Source organism: Branchiostoma floridae, chromosome 12 (assembly GCF_000003815.2).
Source record: "Branchiostoma floridae strain S238N-H82 chromosome 12, Bfl_VNyyK, whole genome shotgun sequence".
Lineage (NCBI taxonomy): Eukaryota > Metazoa > Chordata > Leptocardii > Amphioxiformes > Branchiostomatidae > Branchiostoma > Branchiostoma floridae.
The window spans coordinates 9,015,504-9,035,064 of NC_049990.1; the positions used below are offsets into that span (position 1 = coordinate 9,015,504).

The 19,561-nt window shown below is 40.3% G+C and overlaps 4 protein-coding genes across 11 annotated transcripts in view; 1 reads left to right on the plus strand and 3 right to left on the minus strand.

Moving 5' to 3' along the window:
* Positions 1-3,215, minus strand: part of LOC118427644 (sulfotransferase 1A1-like) — a 10,806-nt gene extending 7,591 nt beyond the window's left edge. Inside the window, exons 1-6 of one of the 6 annotated variants that reach the window (XM_035837531.1) lie at positions 2,930-3,020; positions 2,315-2,335; positions 1,941-2,116; positions 1,581-1,801; positions 1,073-1,199; positions 401-495 (exon numbers count right to left, since the gene is read on the minus strand). In XM_035837531.1, the coding sequence (XP_035693424.1) occupies positions 401-495; positions 1,073-1,199; positions 1,581-1,801; positions 1,941-2,085 (588 nt within the window). In that variant the 5' untranslated portion in view covers positions 2,086-2,116; positions 2,315-2,335; positions 2,930-3,020. The other 5 variants (XM_035837530.1, XM_035837533.1, XM_035837529.1 and 2 more) reach the window with 5 other exon arrangements.
* LOC118427649 (sulfotransferase 1A3-like) lies at positions 3,202-7,978 on the plus strand. 3 transcript variants are annotated; one of them, XM_035837540.1, is made up of 6 exons: positions 3,202-3,331; positions 4,735-4,961; positions 5,343-5,469; positions 6,169-6,263; positions 6,598-6,784; positions 7,190-7,978. In XM_035837540.1, the coding sequence occupies exons 1-6, from the start codon at positions 3,238-3,240 to the stop codon at positions 7,300-7,302; spliced, it is 843 nt and encodes a 280-aa protein (XP_035693433.1). In that variant the 5' UTR covers positions 3,202-3,237; the 3' UTR covers positions 7,303-7,978. The 3 variants fall into 3 exon arrangements, with proteins under 3 accessions (XP_035693433.1, XP_035693434.1, XP_035693432.1); XM_035837541.1 differs by lacking the exons at positions 3,202-3,331; positions 7,190-7,978 and adding exons at positions 4,033-4,237; positions 6,952-7,179 and having other exon boundaries at positions 6,598-6,788; XM_035837539.1 differs by lacking the exon at positions 3,202-3,331 and adding an exon at positions 4,035-4,237.
* On the minus strand, positions 7,949-10,660 carry LOC118427653 (pancreatic secretory granule membrane major glycoprotein GP2-like). The gene is made up of 4 exons (XM_035837547.1): positions 10,583-10,660; positions 9,689-10,075; positions 8,605-8,670; positions 7,949-8,180 (listed from the first exon to the last, which is right to left on the minus strand). The coding sequence occupies exons 1-4, from the start codon at positions 10,635-10,637 to the stop codon at positions 7,987-7,989; spliced, it is 702 nt and encodes a 233-aa protein (XP_035693440.1). The 5' UTR covers positions 10,638-10,660; the 3' UTR covers positions 7,949-7,986.
* Positions 10,661-11,988: 1,328 nt separating this feature from the next.
* On the minus strand, positions 11,989-15,231 carry LOC118427662. The gene is made up of 3 exons (XM_035837557.1): positions 13,700-15,231; positions 13,265-13,357; positions 11,989-12,749 (listed from the first exon to the last, which is right to left on the minus strand). The coding sequence occupies exons 1-3, from the start codon at positions 13,767-13,769 to the stop codon at positions 12,436-12,438; spliced, it is 477 nt and encodes a 158-aa protein (XP_035693450.1). The 5' UTR covers positions 13,770-15,231; the 3' UTR covers positions 11,989-12,435.
* Between the last annotated feature and the right edge of the window lie 4,330 nt (positions 15,232-19,561).

The following is a 19,561-nucleotide window of genomic DNA, read 5'->3' on the forward strand; positions in this document are numbered from 1 at the left end:
TGCCCTGGTTTTTGCGTCCGAGGCGATCTTATAGGACCATAATCTTAGAACTATCAATACATGCCTCCAAGGCAGGCTCTCTGGGGCCTTTTTTGTCTTTTATTTTGCTCATACTACACTTATGCTGACCAATCCTTTTTTGTACTGGGTCGCTTGTACCGCCGACGCGTACAAAGGCCCAGAGAGCCTGCTGTGGACGCTACCTCAACACAATCATTTATGCTGAGAAATATAACCATGGTATTGCTTGATTTCATTGTTATGACAAAATTTACTTTTGTGAGTACTATTATGGTTGTTTTCTTTATTCAAATTTTGGTCATTTTCTAAAGAATTGCATTTATGGAATGATCGGTTTGTTTGACAATTTTCGTCATCATTTTTGTCCAACAAGACTGACCCGCTTCATGTCCTCAAACTTGATGAAGAGCATGTTGCCGTCATCCTTGTGCCGCCAGTACTCCGGGATCACGTCCCACCAGAAACCGCTGTAAGCTGTGCATCAACAGAAACAATTCACAATCCCATTAATCATATAAATTTTAAAAAAATTAGACGGAATCCTATCATTCCTTCTCCTGACTGGGCTCACAAGCAAAATGGGAGCTCCCGAATCAAGGCAATGCTCCATATCAAATTAGCAACACCTCACACATGGTAAGTTGATAGTCTCCAAGCAGATCCGGTACCGCAGATCCTACGGTAGCATAAGATATTATCAAAAGCTTCCAGTGTGGCCAAACACACTCATAGGCCGGCTTCATTCCTCTGACAGCTTTTCATACTATTTCATGCTAGAAGATTACAAATTAACAGGTGAAATAACAACTGCAACTCATCTATTTTTCAAGTAATTTCATAGCGAAACTTACAAGATACAATCTGCACTCAATTGCCACAATTGCAAAAACATATGTCTGCAGACAAAGTGATCCTCAGTTTATCTTCAATTCCCAGCTTTGAATAGAGGACAATTGTGTTGCCCTTGCATTATACAAGTAGTACTACGTGAAAGCAAATTTGTACTGATTCTAGAAATAGCAGATCTTGAGAATTATAGCTTGATACTGACCAAGTTCCGGCGTTATAAACTCCTTGAAGTTTTCTTCCCAGGTTCCACAAGGAAGATGGTTAACCATCCGCCTTAAGTTGTGCCAAGAAACAACCACATCTTTGACGTTTCTAGCACAGTAGATGATCTGGTAAGAAATAAACGTGACAAACTTGTAGAAATTGTAACTGATGCTAGATGCTTTTCACTTTTAATTAGCGTGCATGGTCCGGTGCTTTAATATGATGCACGTCAATTTTAGAATTCAAGGATAGTGACAGCATACAAATGTACAAGGTACAATGGATAAAATCTACTGGTACATAACTACTGTTCTGTAAGCCTAATATACCCAAATCAAGAGTGTGCCGTATGGAATGAGATGAGGATAAAAAATAACTTGGAATTGTATTGTTGAAGGAAGGTAATAAAAGCATAGCCTGGAATCCAGCCGTATTACATTTGCCGAGAGGACAGAAGAGACTCGGGAGCTGTAATACGGCTTGATATCAGGCTAATAAAAGCGCACCTTTCCTCTCCCGTCCTTGGCTTGCTGAGGTAGCATGTGATAGGGCAGGTGGGTTTTTATCAAGCGGGGGGAGGGGGCCTTCTCAAGTAGTTTCGGTACGGGCTCTCCAGATCTCACAGTTTCCAGCCATGGAAAACGCTCGCTTAGCGGAACTTTACAGACTTCGCTGATATCATCATCCGCACATACCAGAGAAACGATCTGTTGTGTCCACGTTGTTCCTGGAGTTAAAGAAAAAGAAGTGATTTTTCTTTTACTTATTTTTTTCTGACAATTTCTCCTTACAATGTCTTGTTACAATTATGCAGCATGCAGTTGTTAAAAGAAAATAGATAGAGTTGACAAGAAAAGGATTCCTACCCGATTTAAGGTAAGCTGAGACGAAGACGTCGTCATCTCTCACTTCAAGCGATTCTACCATTTCCATGGCAACGGGGCTGTTGGTAGGGTAGAACCTGACCCCTTTGAAGTAAAACGGCTGGGAAGGCTCGAGCACTTGACTCATCGTGTTCTCGCGTTCAGTCTTTCAGGCGTCACTGAAAAGGTAACTAGTGAGTTAGATAGGTTGGGAGGAAGAGATTGATATTTACGACGGCGGTTCAATGAATGAAGACATTTATTGTACGTTTATGCTCTCTAACAAGCTAAGTATAGGTCAAGGTGAATAGAATGCAGTTCCTAATGATTTTTAAGTACAAATTGTGTAAGGATGTGATATAAAACTTTAGTCCCACCTGAAAGTGAAGGCCGAACCTCTGCTTGAACAGTAGAATCAAACAGGTTTTGTGGTTCGGGATATGGACAGATGTAGGCGGGGCGGAGGGGCGGAGAGGGGTTGGGGGGGGGGGGTTGGGTTAGGACAGTGCAATAGAATTCGATATGACCCAGGAATTGTACAATATTAGTTATAATTATAGCATACTTTATTATAGCTTTTCTGAAATCGTAACAGTTTAACCACCATGAAAAATGGAGATATTGTTTCTCTTTGTGTGTGTGTGTGTGTGTGTGTGTGTGCGTGTGTTAGCCTGCCAATTCTTCATTGGAAATCATGACGTGTACGTTGAACTGTGTAATACACATGATGGTGTGTTATATACTGAAGGGCGGTTATAACGTCTATATATAGATACGGATATATTTATACAATACTTAGTTTAGCAGTTAATGATTGCCAATGAGCCTGTGTTTTTAGCAAACAGAGGTTAAACGCACGATTTTTCCACTAAAACGTAAAAAGGATTAAGATCTTTCTACAAACGTACTGGGGTACCCGGGTACTTACTAAGTTACATGTACGTTGATTACGGCCCAGCACTTGTTGGGTTATACATGTATACATATCTTACCCACAAGTTCGCACACAAATCCAGTGATCGCTTTTGACGAAGAAATTGCATAGTCACAATGACAGTCACGGAAGTGTACTATACTGATTCGCCTGAACCTTGAACTTCGAACTTAAAAAAAACATTTCACCTTAAAAGCGGTGATACATTGGGCGAAGCCGCGTGAGGGAAGTAAGACGTAATACATAAACGTACCCACTGGTCAGGCCTGGACAAGTGTGACACCGGCGTGAGTGTACTACAGGTGAACTTTGACCGAGTCAGGTAGGGGTCAGTTGGTATGATTGTCTTCACCAAGAAGGCTAATTATGCAAACGGTGAGCCAGGGATCAGACGGTCTGTATGTAGGTCAACAGCATGTAACTCGAGAAGTTGTGGATGGATCTTGGCGATATTTGATAGGTATGTAGCGGTTGTAGAATGTTCGAAAATGGTTTACCTGGTGCTTTTCTCGGTACTGCAGCGGGTTTTGTATTTTTGTCCACAGACAAATGCACTTATTGTGAAAATGCATTTTCTGAGTGACGATTAAAGTGCGTTTGTCTGTGGACAACGTAAGAACAGACGTTGTGTATGGATCTCCATGATATTAACCTCGTATGAAATGACTGGTTCCTCCCTTGGCAGTCCCTGTACTCGCGTGAAACTATGATGGGTAGTCTCTCATTTTCGCAAGATGAAAGAATTGTGTATGTAACGTTATAAGGTACACATCTAAATAGGAAAAAAGAAATAGACACAAAACTACATCCAGGCAATTTTTAAGGCATATAATTTCAAAAAGTACTGACGTCATCAGCCGTACTAAGTTGTTGGTTGGCTGATGACGGAAGGATTAAAAAGAAAGAACGCAGGACAATAGGCCAACAAGAATGTTTTCCATTGGAAACATAACTTGGGGATATGAGAATTTGCGCAAAATAAAAACTGGATCAAAGCTCAACGGTTATTTGAAAATAAGAAATAAATTGGCAGCCGAAGTAACATTTTCACCTTTAATACCCACTAAATCAGATCTCGCATTCTGGAGAAATTTCCAGCTTTTGTAATGGGCAGGTGGCATAAAGGCTAAGCCGACGTCTTTCGTACATCTGGTAATCAGGTTTGGGTCACACAAGGCCAAGGGTCAGTGGGTCAAACCGCACATTGTCATCATGTCGTCAGGCGCGGACCAACAATCTTCTGACGGGTATTTCACACATAAAGGGATATTATTCAATAGCAAAGTGAACGTAGAGTCGTTGAAAAATATCGAGAATTTAGCTGTTAAAGAGGACGATGTTTTTGTGGCCACGTATCCAAGATCAGGTAGGTGTGAACTTCTTCGCGGAACTCAGGTCTCGATCTCGTTGGTAAGACTTGAAGTGAAATACGGCTATGATATTTCACCTTGAACACCTTAATCGGATTCGTTTCCTTTTTGAAGTGGCTGTTCGTTGCTGACATGCAAAATGTGCAATGACTATGACTTCCTGTCGACCTTTGACCTCAAAACCTGATTGCCCTGAGTGAAACATTTTCATGTTTATAAAAAACACCATGGCGATGTGTACTTGTCGTACACATACAAATAAGCATGTCAAAGCATGTGTGAGTCAAAGGTGGATCTGTGATATTGACTTCTATTATTAAACAATTGAGTGCTATGATAATTTTGGAAGTTTAGGTTATGTAATGTTAATCTTAACATATTATACTATGAAAGTTAATTGAAATTACTGCAATAATCTTACTCAATGTAATAATGAATCTTTCCAACATTAGATAATATTTCTTATTTCGAATCAAATTCAAAACTTAACTAGGCACCACGTGGACAGAAGAGATCTTGTGTCTTATCTACAATGGAGGAGATGTGGAGAAAGTGAAGACCACTCCGATCTACACCCGCATCCCTTACCTGGAGTATCAGTACTTTCCAGAGGGCCAGACAGAGTATGACAGGTTCTTAGAGCTTCCCTCCCCACGTCTGGGGAAAACTCACCTCCCATACAACATGCTTCCCAGGCAGCTACAAGAAGGGAGGGGAAAGGTGGGGAAACTCGGAAAATTGCTTCTGAAATTTACTGTATAATATTCGTTCATTTTTGCTTGGACTTAATTTCGCAGTTGGAGTTGAAAGAACCTTTTGCAGACAGTCTGTTGTAAATTTGTGGTTGAAAGGATTGCATGTTGTACAGCAGAAATACAATAGAAATGTACAGACATGGCATATAAGGTCAGTGTGAAAACTGTGAAAATAAAATCACCATGAACATTTTTAGATTGATAGTAAGTTCTTTATCAACAGTTTTCTTTCATAGTAGGAACTTTGTCAAGGCATACAATGTGGTGTTGTGGCAAGAATGCAGTCACCAGAAAAGACATATGAGTTTACAGTTCTGTACATGACTTCTTCCTGTGATTGTTTCAGTTGATCTGTGTGGCACGGAACCCCAAAGATGTGGCAGTCTCCTACTTCTATTTCCACGGGATCAACCGAAGTTTCAGGACACCAGATTCCTGGGACTCCTTCCTCTCTGACTTCATGGCAGGAAATGGTATTTGTTATTGTTTGTTATTTGTTATTGGGTAGGCTGACTACTCTTTCTTCACAGCCAGGGGCTGAACTGTGAGGAGCTTACAATAGGCGGGACTAAATTGCAAGGGTCTGGAGGGGCTGCCATTCAGCGCTGACTGAGGTGACCTCAATATGACAGCAATTGCCCCATATGTAGATTTTGGACCACTCACACCGGAAAGGGCCCCTACTCTTTTCAATAAGTGCGGTGGGTTCTTGAACATGCTCGAGGTGTGGCTTCTCTCTAACACCTCCATGCAACTACCTATCCGAGGGATGGCTCCAACTGAAGCTAGGTACTTATTTTCACATGAGTGAAGTCTCGATAAGTGCCTTTCCCAAGATTGGTGGCACATAAAAGGATTCGAAACCAGAACCTCTGGGTTATGAATTGAACACCCTGCTGATTGCGCCACACAACCCAGCGTATTAATGCCTAAGTGTCTTTTTCTTTAGGGACATTTTTCTTAGGAATGTCTCCTCCTTTATTAGCTTGTAACATTACAAAGAGAGGCAGACAAATGTTCATGTATTCAACTATCCTTGCAAAGCATGATTTTAATTAAACGTATACAAGTTTTATGCATCATATACATGTATGAAAAAATTCTCTAAATTCTTCTTAGGGATAAAAAATTACAACTGTAACAAGTCATATCATGTTTTTTTCCTATGACAGTTGTTGGTGGGTCTATTTTCAACCATGTCCTTGGATACTGGGCTCATCGAAGCAACCCTAGTTTACTTTTCATCAAATATGAAGACATGCAAAAGGTATGACATTATTGCTCTTTGAATATCTAGGACAATGTGAAAACCCGAGCACGATATTTTACAACAATACAGTGCAAGTATAGGCCACAGCTAGAATATCTGCATGTATGTGATTGTATATTTTTCATTGACTATATTACCACTTATTAGATACACTAGCTGATGTATGTTGCAGATTAACATAAAACAAAACAAAAAATCACACAAATACGTAGTAGGACTTTCCCTGCATTGATAATCAAACAGTGATCCTAGCTTTACAATCAGTCTTAATTTGTTGTCACAAACACAAAAATTTACTCATATTTTATCTTGCAAAAAACAACAACAACAGGACTTACATGGAACTGTTAGGAAATTAGCAGACTTTGTGGGACGGAAGTTGCCATCCACAACGATAGACAAGATAGCGGAGCACTGCTCGTTTAGGTCCATGAGCAAAAACCCCATGACCAACTACTCCAAACATCCGGAGCAACGCTGTCGCTTCGACACCACCAACTCAGAATTCATCAGGAAAGGTATGTGTGACAAAAAGTAGAGTGTCAAGGGAACAACCTAATTAATAAATTTCAACATGCCTATATTCTAAAACTCCTTTGTTGACACCCATAAGGTATGCAGGTATGGTTAGAGGATGTCTGACCCCTCTAATATGGTGGGGTGTTGAAACGGGTGTCAGAAGACAGAGGTATCAGAACATATAGGGGTGTCGAAATATAGGGTGTAGCAACATAGGGGTGTCAGAGCATAGCTAGAGGGGTTGGAATGTATTGATATAACCAACTTTATGTACATTCTGTACTAGTGTGACCTGTTAGCCATAGGAATTTCTTATTCACATGTGGTAGAAGTAATGAGATTTGGTACAATATGTAAAATTTTGTTTTGATAGATGTTTTCCCTCTTTCTTCTATATTCATCAGGAATCGTGGGGGACTGGAAGAATCACTTCACGGACATCCAAAATGAAGCTTTTAACAAGGTGTTAGAAGAGAAACTGTCTGGTACAGGTTTGGAATATGATTTTGACATCTAATTCTCCAGATGCTGTCGTCGCCATGTTGGTGGGTTGAATGAGAATGGATCCAAGATGGCTGCCAGTCATTCCAAACACACAAATCATTCTAAAAGGGAATTTTCCATAGTCTGATATTTTTATGTATGTATGTAGAGGTAAAATATTCCAGTTGAGGTAGAGAGAAATTAACAATATAATGGGGTAGGGAATTTCCTGAGTAGCTTTAGTATCACAAGTATGAGATCTAAGTTGTGTAAAGGTCTGTTTGTAAGGTCTGTTTGTAATTGATGTGCAATTCAGCCCATGGCTGCCATGTATCTACAGATAAACTATGCAACCATTGATTTTTTCATAACCCTAGCTTTTCCCATTCAGTTAGTGATCAGTGAGGTAAGCTTGTCAGCTTCTCATCAATTGGGGAGGAGAATTGCTATTCCAGCCATACTCATGTTACCTCACAGTAGCCTTGAAGGCCTTCGGGTATTGTTTTGTCCTCATCAGTGAGTCATGTGAAAACAAATAGTTTTCAGCTCATGACTCTCACATATCTCTAAGCTTTGGCCAATGAAACTCCTCTGCCGGCTAAACGCCTTCCCAAGCTTCTGATACTATCTTATGCCGCCGCAAGATCTGCTTGGAGATTATCTCTAGTCCAAAAAGATGGCGTATGCCAAATTGCGTTACTAATTTCAACTAAAAACTTCACTCATCAATGGTCGGTACGCTGTATTTCCTTCTGACAGGGCTGGGCGATACGTGCACGCTTCTCTCATGTCCGTAGCGCTTCCCCTTGTACAGTATCAGTCCGCCCCCGAGAAACAGCAGCATGAACACGATACACAGCACAGGAACGATCACTGCTGCTGTGTTGGTCGTCACAGCCGGGTTGTTGGGAGCTGTCGAAACAAAATGTGTAGCTTTGCTTAATGAGATGTCAAGTTTAGTATGTTTGCTTTTTTGACTTTGTAAAACTCACAAGCAGATAGTGGATACTATAACTGTAGGTAGATGTGCAGATATGGCACTAGGTTTTCTATTAGTGTACTATTCCATCTGTAACTTTTTAGAATAACGTACTGTGGCTGTCAGATTTCCTTCCCTTAACAAACACATGATATGATGTTATTATGATGATTAGTTCATAAGGAAGTCAAAGGCAACATTGCATCTGAAGAGTTATTATCAATATTTTCATATCAATAGGTCACGATTCAAACATCCATTAAGGATTGATCAATAAAGGTATGAAAGGAAATATGTTTACATGGATATTTGGTTGACTATCAGTGACATTTGTGATTGAGAGGACACTGTACTTACTGAAACATCCTGGTGTGAAGTCAGAATTTGAGGAGGTGGTCCCAGCAGGGCACGGTGTCTCTGTCCCTGGGGATGATTATATATATAGGGTTAATGACTTGTATCAAGGTGTTTACAGTGACATACGCTTCTTCATATGGTGAGTAGCGCAGTGCGGCTTTACTACTGTAACAACTGAATATGGTTTATTCTAGGGGTGGGTACCGGTACAGAAAATTCAGGTCCAGGTCCTGTTCAGGTCCAGAGTATCAGGTCCAGGTTTGGACCTGAACCTGGACCTGATTCAGTATTTAAGAACTTGTGACTGGACGATACTCAAACAATGGTCCATTTTGCAACAAGGACACCTGTTTTGTGGTGTATTCGACTCCCCCTGGCGTTTTAACATCCTACAAGGCTAACTGCCTCTGTACTATTGACTGTAAAATTTGGTAGAAATGACTATAGACTATACTCTACTTTGCTCTTGTTATTTTCCTCGACCGGTAAGCCTCAAAACGTGTAAATGCCCTATTATATAATCTGTTCATTTTCCAATAGGTCCAACATCTGGTCTACTGAATTTTTTCAGGTCCGTTTTTTCTGGACCTGTCCAAAAAGAAAAACCGGTTTTATACCGGTACACCGTACGGTACACCATACCGGTACCCAGCCCTAGTTTTTTCTGTTGATATAGGTCACTGCATTATTGAACCACGGGCATCAAGGAAAAAGTGGGTCATTAACATTATAATTATATAATAGCTAATTGAAATTGACACTGACATTTTCAAAAAGTTGAGACCCACCATTGCTACAAGTGTCAGCAATGCTCAGCTTTCATCTTCATCAGACCATTCTTTTTGACCAGTAGGACTGGAGGCTTTTAATTGGTTCATACAGCCTAGCTTTATGATAATGTTTAATATATTCAACTTTTGTATATCAACTTGAAGCTGATCTTTAAATGTCAATGGACATCCCAAATAAATCATATCATTCAAGCAAGAGTTATGAGCACATCCAACTAATATAGAAACTTTACAGGCTCCTTCTTACTTTATCAAACTTAATTGGTAAAATGCATCTGCAAAGTTTTCCCAACCTGCACAGTACGCCATGTCGCACCCTGGCGGGCTTGTCAGGTAGTACACATAGAAGCCGCTACAGTTTCTAACCCGGATGTTAACCTGCAAACCACAGCAATCACTTCCGCTTTGGTCAAGGTGATGTACGCAGACAGTCCGGTCGACTTCCCCATCCTCAACTACCGGATGGGTGCCGTTTAACCACATGGGTTCGTGGGTACCGCATGCAAATTGCGGAGGGCAGGTGGTTGGTATCTCTCCACCGGCCGCGCTTGTAAAGCGGTACCATCCAGTAGAGAGGCCGAGATCACATAGTAAAGTAGAGTTCGCGGTAACGTTGTACTGAGTGCTGCGCTTTGGCTCTTCGTCTGCAGTGTAGTCTGTACATGGGTCTGATGAACATGCTGAAAATGGAAAAAGAAGAAACTCTAAGAAATGTAACATTTGCAAGCAAATACGTGCACATAGTGTTACTTTTACATGGTGTAGCCTGTTTGTATTTGCTAAAAAAATCATATATGTATAGTTACCAGCCCCTCCATCTCTGTCCTGCCACTTGTTAACACCAAATATAGTCTGCTGCTTAACCAGTTACTATGGTGACAGGCTCACTGACAGCCGCCAGGTCGAGGTCATTGACCTTTTTTTAGAAAATGAAGAAGAAACGGAGAAAAAATAAATTGTTTCGACACAGCAAAATAAGAAACCAGAAAGGCTAGAAGATTGTATCGGTCTATGATTACAAACTGATTGTATCTTATTCTAAATGTGATATAATGGTGATACAATATCATGTGTTTAGACAGTTATTCCATAGATTCCATACTTATTAAGGGTTGACGTCTCTATCACAAAGGCGAATAATGGCCTTAAATTGTAGTACAGCAAATCGATTGCAACATCATACCTACCTTGTAAACAACAGCAAGCGGCTACCCACCATACAGCACGGTAGAAACTGAACATCCTAAAACTGTAGTAAGAGAATAAAACAAAATGTCAGGACACGTCAAACGTAGACAGTTACTGGACACGTTCTCTTGGGCACACTACGATGCGAGCACAAGTTTAAACATATAATGGCAATGACTTGAATGACAAAACATGAATCATAGCCAAAAAAATGCAATGTTTACATTGACTTAGTTGTTGAATGTTGGTGATAGTTAGAGGGTACAACAATCGGGCGTTACCATACATGTATGCATAACATGATCCTCCTGTTATAAATGAGATTGGATGACATGGTTTACCTCCCCGAATGTACTATACATCATGTTCTAAACCTACATGTAAATATTTCTAATGTCAATCATCACTGCTTATCAACCAATATGAAGTATGAAAAGCAAAACTCGGCACCAATTACTAATAGAATGATTGACAATGAATGTATTTAGCTGGTTTTACTAATATCAAATGATATGTTTTGACCTGGTTCAGCATTTAGGAACATCCTTGTAAAGCATACATGTACACATGCACAAGAGAAAACTGTCAGTGCTAGACACCTTGCATAACCCACATATACACACATACATACACGCGCACACATAAACAGATATACACAACCGAATGATAGATTTTCGCAGCTCAATCAGTTAGACTCTGACAGTTATAAATTACCTCGTGAAAGGTCATACATAAAAGGGAAATATTAAGTACCTTAATTCTTTTTAGTAGTAGCTGTTTATGATCGTTTTTTTATGAAATTGAATCTTGGTCACTCTAGTGATTAGGCTCTGTGATAAACCATAAGCAATGCGTTACCGTATTATGTCATATGCCAAATGTCGCAGTTTGAATTCGAGGCTATGTGAATGGACACCAAATGTTTAATGTCACACATCACAAACACCAAGAACCATCGTTGTTTCACTATGTACTTACGGCAAAACTGATAGGACTCTACCTAGTAGGCCCATCATACTTTTGTTTGATGTCAAAGATTCTTAATTATGACAGATTACTCACCTTGTACTGTTTGGACGAGCTGCTCATCAACCGTTACCCACTAGTGCCGGCTTAGCACGATTACGTTTTACCAGCTTGTTGACACAAGCGACAGGTGAAAGAAATACGATCTTGTGTCTACCGTTTCGCTTGATGCTTTATACGGTGATCGATATGTCCCCTTCTATTCACAACGGCAAGAGAATTGTTTACTCAGTGTAACAGTGATACGACTGGGAGAAAAGTGATAATATGAGGTAGACATATACGCGAGTGTAGGGTTTTACGTCTCTCAACTGGGGTTACTATGATATCTGTGTTGTAGTTTGCAAAGTGATTACTCGAAGAAGACAACTACACAAAAGAGTTCCGTTTCTTTTAATGACACACTGACGTAAAGAGGTCACATATCCATATCAACAGGTGGTTTGATAAAGATTATATTTTGCTTTCAGATGTACACAGTACAGTTCTTTTTTCACGCATTGTATATTTCATCAAATGCAACGGATATAGCTTACCATTTTGTAAATCTATGCATAGATTTATCTGAGTGTGCTAAGGTCTTGTCAAATTTACCTTGTTATGATTTTTCTTAATCCTTTTATATCACCTGAAATTAGATAGAATTTCCCTCGGGAAATTGGATCCAATGCCATGAATAGCGCTGGTCCATACCGAGTTGGAAATTCAGTCATAACCTTATAGTTATTTTCTGAAAATGGATATACTTTTCATGGCAATTACGAAGTACTACTGCATAAACGTATTGGATGGTACAAGCATATGTAGACCTCTCAAGTATTCAGTTTTACGTGGAGACGCTTGTGAGACGAGCAAGAGTTCTTGGAGATTGTTGAGGACTGGGTTGTTCCTCCATCTGAATGTATTCAAAGTTGTTCAGAGCGATCGGGTGGCCATCGGGCGAGGCTCCCAACTCGTCGTGGTGCTCGGCTGTTCGGTTTTGTTCGGGCACCTCGTACTGGTTGTCGCGACGCATTCGGCGGTTTTCGTGACGGCGCTTCGCCCATGCCATCCACATCCCTAACCCCAGCACAACACAGGCTACCGTAGGGAATATCACTTTAGTGCCGTATGATGCCCATCCATTGTAGTGGTACGGTACTGTAAGAAAGAAATACATATTACAAAATGCATGTAACTCCATGAGTTGTACCTGTAGTCAAAACTGTACGTGTGACCGCATGTACCTCTACTTGGGCTAACACCTCACCAATGTGACCACGCCTATTAGATAATTTTTCGTTTTGACACAAATATTAATAATCCTGTGTGTAATGACCAGCTGTCCACTTCTCACACATAAGACGTACTGTAAGTATATTGTCGCTTTTACACAATATTTTATACAATATGTATCAACAAATATGAGTATTTGTTACATACTCATTTACATAAACCCTTAATTTTTTTTAATGACGGTTTGTGAAAGTGTCAATAAAAACCAAACATCAATTAGCTATATCAACAGTGCAGTTATTTTAATGCAAATTATGAATATCAATCTATCACTAGTTGACAATACTTCATAACAAGGAACAGCAGGTAGATCACGGTGTCCGATTCCTTTTGTGGTCCTTTCAACCGAGACGGAAACAAAGACTCGCCTATTGCGTTACCTTCAGTTGTATTGGTGCTTATGGCTGTAGTATTTGGTCCTGCCAATGTTGTCTCCATCCCTTCTGGCAAACAGCTTGCAATATTTAGGAAACCTGTAAAATTCAAGATTGTTCAAATTTACTATTCAATTTTTAAACTGCCACAGTAATATCTACATTCAATGAAATATGATAATTCAGATGTACAGTTGAACATAAGCTATGACTGACAGGTATATTTACCAGTTTTCGTTATGATTTGACTGTACATTTTGATGTGTTTTCAACTGGTTTGGCGAAGTAGGAAAGAAACAACTTAGGTAAAGTAGCTACAACCCATCACATACACTAGCCGTCCAAACGCTCAACAACAAGACGTTGTACAACAGGATTTTATGCTATGAGCTAACACGTTTCTTAGCTGACGAAGCTATCAGTAGTTTTGCGTATACTTACCCAGCAAAAATGGCAAGTTCATCATGATTGCCCATCTACATCTAAACGATTTTAGTAGTCTGAAGTCCATCTCTCCTCGAAGATATCAACGATTATCAGCATGAAAACTCTGTTGAGTTGCTTGCAGTCACTGTATCACGTCTGGAGTCATGACTTTGTGGTGGGTATTGAAACATTACCTAGCTCTGTTGTGTTATGCTGGGTGTAAAATGTCTTTTGTGTTGTGGTGAAAGGAAGTCTGGTGGTTCTATCACACCCATTGCGTGTATAAGCCAGGTCAAGTTAGCAAAACGTGACAGCACGGGTTTGTCAATATAGCTTCATGATGCGTTTCTAAAGACAAGAAACAACTGTATTGAAATTTTGCAGTCACAGAAAGAAAGAGGCACCAGTATCTACTACAACTCGCTGAAAGAAGACATACATGCAATAGTAAGCTTTTAAACATTACTGTTACACATTTATTTGAAACACAATGATAGAAACAACGACATCATAAAACAATTGCGCCAAGTACCAATCATTCGGTATATCCAGAAAATATACCGCTAACGGTAGCACCAGTCCATGACACTAAGGTTATCTCAACATGGGCTTTTCTTTCGGCAAAGTCCTCTGCCATTATGCACCCAGTATACACGTGCGTTACATTCATACAGTGGGTAGTGTCTTACAAACAAGCAATAGACATACAATATCTTACTTTGTAACCAGCAATATATTCTTGCAAGATATCTTTAGACAAATTTAAATACTTCAACATAAAAGCCATCAAAGACCACGACCTGCATGATCCACCATGTATTACAAAAACGCGACAACAAACCAATAACTTCTGTTACAGTGCCAGATACCATTTAATGTTTAACGCCTTAAGGCCTGCCAGGGTATATAATGAATGAATGAATGACCTTTATTGTACATTTGTGCTCAAACAAGCTAATGCATCCAAATTATCCAGTTGCGCAAAACTATTCCATTAAGGAAAATCATCTCTCAAGTGCTTCTTCGCTGTACTGCAAGTTCTTTGAAACGGGTTCACTGTACGTGTAGTTGTATGTTCTCTTTCTACGGGTCTGATGCCCGTAAATTAAGACTTAAATAAACTCAGATAAATACTAATGACTTCTTGGAATCATCCTCTGTCATCCTCTGGAATTTCTATCGGGTAAAACTCGTTCATGAGCTCTTCGTTCGGACTCGGTGACGAGGTGTGAAGTTCGTGGTAAACCGTGGGATCCTCAGCGTCACCTTCTACCAATCTGATCGGCAGTCCAGACAACTGTTCGCTCTCGGGACTACTGGAGATGAAGCCCGGGTTCTGTAGTACCGTGGACAGGTCCTCAGTCCCCGCGGGGGGACGCGCGACTTGGCCGTTAGGTCGGCCTGGAAGTCCCCGGCGACTTCTGCGCCACATCAGCCAGATGGCAACGGCGGCAGCAACGACGAGCACGGACACCACGATGAGGATGATCATCCGACTGGTGCTCTCTGCATCGAGCGCTGTCAGTGGTTCTGTGGATGTGGGGAAAACAAACAGGGTGCCAATTTATCACGTTTTGAAGCGACGTTTGCATCATGTAGTTGTGTAATATTAGTATTTTATCGGAGTATGTTTATAGCCCAAAGCTATAAGACACGGTATCATGTAGTTGTATAATACTAGTTTTTTAGTAGGTAGTGTACATGTACATGTGTTGCAATGTTTGTGATTCAGCAAAAGCTTTGAATTATCTTTGCATTTTTTGTTTCTCTCATGTACATTGCACATGTATTAGCAACCCAAAGAAGTTTAATGAAACATTTAGAATAAAATCAGTAATGAATTCGAAAAACAGGTGAATATTTACAGCACTTGCGTAGGAGGAAATATGTTAAGAAACATATCTTCACCTGAGCTTGTGGAGTTTGTAACCGTTGTATTTGGTGTTGATACGTTTGTAACTGCTGTGACGTTGTCCAGGTATCTTGATCCCGTTGTCAGTATAGCTGCTGCTGTAGACGTAGATTGTCCTCTTACCTGGAAAACTGGAAACCATGGTGTTACATATACAGTTTATCTTCATTAACAACCCACTATCCTACATTTTATTCTTGAGAAAAGTGATTTTACAAGGGGCATGCATAACTTTGGGGTACGATTGATTTTATTGTCGACTCTACGTTTTATGGAAAAAAAATATGGAGAAAGAATATTCCATCAAGTCTATAGTGCCAGTATCAAGTAACCGGTGTATAACTACCGTTTATTTCAGCAACAACCTGACTTGTGGACACGCCTTTTGCTTTGCCTACGGCTGCTTGTATCAGTGTTTACCACCTGTCACACCTTCCGTCTTTACGTTCTAGCTCTGATAAGTGCTGTTGAAAACTATCTTCACTTGTTGCTAAATTGTATTTTCCCTATTCAAGCTTCACCTGTTTAAAAAACAACGATGTGTTTGTTGTTTCTTTAAAGTCAGACATGGATAATGAAAAATTGGTTAGCGTATCGCCAGTCTATTATACCATGCTGCCAGCGCGAAAGGGTAAACATTTACAGAATACACACAGAGCTATGGACCATCAAGAGTCGCTGGAATTTGCTTCTTGTAGCTAGGTAGCTGGATATATGGGGCTTGTGGACTTCTTAGCACACGGGATGTAACTGTGGATAGAGTGGGTCTACGTCACAGCACTTGAAAAAAAGACTGTGTTAACCCTTGAACAGGTGGTTCATGGGAGTGGGGGGGGGGGGGGGGTCATGGTCATGAAACATATGCATGAAAAAAAGTAGGCCTCCGTTACAGATCATGTGAACATAAATATATAACAAAATTGTGGGTACAGAACAGAAAATTTGTGGGAAATATGGATAATCTACTTTTGTCAGTGACTTAACAGGCCTAGAGGCGGGGAATGATTTTCTCCCTAACCTTAAATAGCAGTGTCAGATTCTACACGATTTATTACCTTATAACCTTCATTACCTTATAACATTGATATATTGTAAAAGTACATGTACAGGTACTTGTTACAACCAACTTAAATACAACAGTGTACGCTGTCTTACCGGCAAGTACGTTGACAAACAGGAAGCTAGAGGCCTTGAAGTTGAACATGGTTGCCCACTCGACTCACGTCAGTTGAACTTTGGTCAACACTGTCCGGAACCTTGACGTTGGATTATGATGCGACCCTACATGACTTTCTATCGCCATCATGCTTGACAGGCGTTTCATGGCATGATTTTCGTGTTTTGGTGTGAGAGTCAAAGTAAACGTGCCCCCCTCCCACACCTTTGGTGCGACATACAATAGTAGCGAAGGCGACGGTGGTTACGTCAGGGGTCAGTGAAAGTCTCTTTGCGTCGGTAAATATTGACATTGGGTGTTGACTGTTTCACCGCCACTCACCTATGATTTGTTGACGTGGGCAGGGTGGGGGTGGCAGGTGTGTTGTTGAGATGGGGTTTTCTAGAAGGAAAGTGTTTTACCTCCTTGAAAAATCGAGGTCTGGGTGATGCCTGGGTATGACAGTATATCTCAAGAACCACTGGATGGATTGTATCCGAATCTCATGGTATTTAGTAGGTGGGTAGGTAGGTGGGGTGATCCCGTCGTTGAAGGTCTATTTTGGGCCACCTGGTGGTTGACATTTGTACTGCAGCAGCATTTTTGCCATATCTTTGGTCCTTGACGTGCTGTGATATTGTTTTAGACAAGAAAAGAACACTTCATTCGTCCGGCATATGTGCTTTAATACTAATATGGCCAATATGGCCAATTCCAAGAAAAGAGGATCTCCTAAAAATCCGAAATTTCGGATTGTCGGTCACCTTTTAAAAACACGCACAAATATAGCTTTCTACTCCATGTTTTTCATTGGGCAGGGTACTAATTTCCATCTTATATGTCCCTCTAGTAGATATAAGAAAACAATGCACTAACAGATTGATTATACGTTCGCTTTTCTCTGATTAATTGAAAGGAAAACAACAAAACTGAGAACAGAATTTGAAGATGTTTACTCTGTTCATTGTTGGTCAACAACCCTTAACATGCGGAACGAGAACTGGACAGCCATCTTTCCAAGAAGGAATCATTCTCTTCAAATAAACACCGTATTCAACATACGGGAAGACTTCCTGATATCTAAATACCGTGAAAAGACGTGGGACTACATCATGACATTGCCTGTCTGTCGGCTCTGCGCTTCACACCCAGCTTTCGTGTCTCGGGAAGAACTTCTGCAACGTCAACGATGTTAATCTTTAACACGGCGATTTTCGTGTGCTGTTTGTCGGGTATGTAAAGGTTAATCTTCTAGAAGTTGGAACTGTTTATATTTTACAAATAACGTACATGATTTTGTCCATTCGTTATGACCGAGAGTTTAAGTTTTAGATGACAATTTTTAGGCAGGGTAGTCATCAACATTATCAGTTTGTTTTCTTAGATCTAGATCGTTAATTTTGCATCGTACTACCAGTTTGTAAGTTACCATTGGACACGAGGTGAATTTGAAATTACGACATGTACTTGTTAGAGCGTAAATGTACAATAATGGTATTTCATTCATTCATGAAATATTGCATATAAAATATGTATATAATATGTAACTTAACGCAACAGTAACTATATGTCTTCATGAACAATCGTTTCTACAAAATTCTTTATTGTTATAGACATCAAACGAAAAAAGATAGCACATTACCCTAGCAATCAGCTTGGAAATAAAAGATATTGGTAATACTAGTATACTTCGGAATGGTGTCAAAATAATGGCGTCATACAGAAAAAATCATTGTCGAAAATACTGGTGGAGCGTGAAAAAAATCAGAAAAAAATAAGCAGATACCCCTTGTGCAGATCTGATAAGAAACGTCCCCTGAAACTTCCAGCTGCTTGTATGAATTTTGTTTTTCGTTCTTGTTGAGTGCATCCGCGGTTCCTCTTCTCGTTGTGACACTTACATCCCACCAGTGTTTATGTAGCAATGTTCTGCTTCCGACATTTAATGTATGCACACGTGAAACCAGATTGTACAAAAACACTTGGGCAATTTCAAAAGCATTTGTTCGTTTTACCATGTTCTGTTCAATCAGTTGTTCAACATTCATGACCACAACTTTTTTTCGCACGCTCGTATCAGTTTTTTTCTGCCCATAGTGTGTCATCCATATAATCAAGACAGAATGGCCTTACACGTATCTATGGCTCACCCACTGTCACGTTTCACTTCTCTAACTTGTACAAATGCATTCGTCTCTTTCATCAGCTGTTGTTTACTCCAATGAGGACTTCATTCTGGTCACCGATACCCAAATGAATAGCATTTACCAAGTAAACGTCACTTCCGGACAAAAGACGTCACTTACGGTCGGCAACGTATCCCGTCCCTTTGCTCTGGATTACGACTTCAGGAACGACTACATCTACTGGACTGGGGATGGCAAGATACTGCAGTCCCACAGAAACGGGACCGGCAGAAGGGAGCTTCTAGATACAAACATTACAGGTACAGGCTCTGATACAAGTACAAAATGAACCGGCTCCTTGGTGCTGAAATGCCATCTCTTGCAATCATTTTTATGAACCTAAGTCAATCCTTAGCGTAACCCCTTTCATATATTTCGAACCTTTCCACGACTTTGCTCCCAACAACTCCTAGAACATAGCCTAACCTAGAATCCAAAAATAGCCTAGCACCCATACTGCTATGGTCGCATCCAAGCAGAATATGTCTTTCCCTACTGTGATTTTTTCATACTTATCATCGTCTGGCGCCAACTAACTTCCAATCATATAAGACCTTGCCCACGACCAAGTCCCAACCATGGTCTGGAGTTCATGGTCAGCTTTGTGTGACTGCATGCTCACT

What these genes read in the sequence shown, in the direction of transcription:
- LOC118427649 (XM_035837539.1), top strand. Translation starts at nt 4,084, where the DNA reads ATGTCGTCAGGCGCGGACCAACAATCTTCTGACGGGTATTTCACACAT. An exon ending in TACAAGAAGGGAGGGGAAAG is followed by an intron (nt 4,962 to 5,342) that starts GTGGGGAAACTC and finishes TGATTGTTTCAG; the next exon opens with TTGATCTGTGTGGCACGGAA. An exon ending in AATATGAAGACATGCAAAAG is followed by an intron (nt 6,264 to 6,597) that starts GTATGACATTAT and finishes CAACAACAACAG; the next exon opens with GACTTACATGGAACTGTTAG.
- LOC118427653 (XM_035837547.1), bottom strand. Translation starts at nt 10,637, where the DNA reads ATGTTCAGTTTCTACCGTGCTGTATGGTGGGTAGCCGCTTGCTGTTGT. An exon ending in CGACATGGCGTACTGTGCAG is followed by an intron (nt 8,671 to 9,688) that starts GTTGGGAAAACT and finishes AATCATCCCCAG; the next exon opens with GGACAGAGACACCGTGCCCT. An exon ending in CTTCACACCAGGATGTTTCA is followed by an intron (nt 8,181 to 8,604) that starts GTAAGTACAGTG and finishes TTGTTTCGACAG; the next exon opens with CTCCCAACAACCCGGCTGTG.
- LOC118427662 (XM_035837557.1), bottom strand. Translation starts at nt 13,769, where the DNA reads ATGGACTTCAGACTACTAAAATCGTTTAGATGTAGATGGGCAATCATG. An exon ending in GAACTTGCCATTTTTGCTGG is followed by an intron (nt 13,358 to 13,699) that starts GTAAGTATACGC and finishes TGAATTTTACAG; the next exon opens with GTTTCCTAAATATTGCAAGC. An exon ending in AAGCACCAATACAACTGAAG is followed by an intron (nt 12,750 to 13,264) that starts GTAACGCAATAG and finishes TCTTTCTTACAG; the next exon opens with TACCGTACCACTACAATGGA.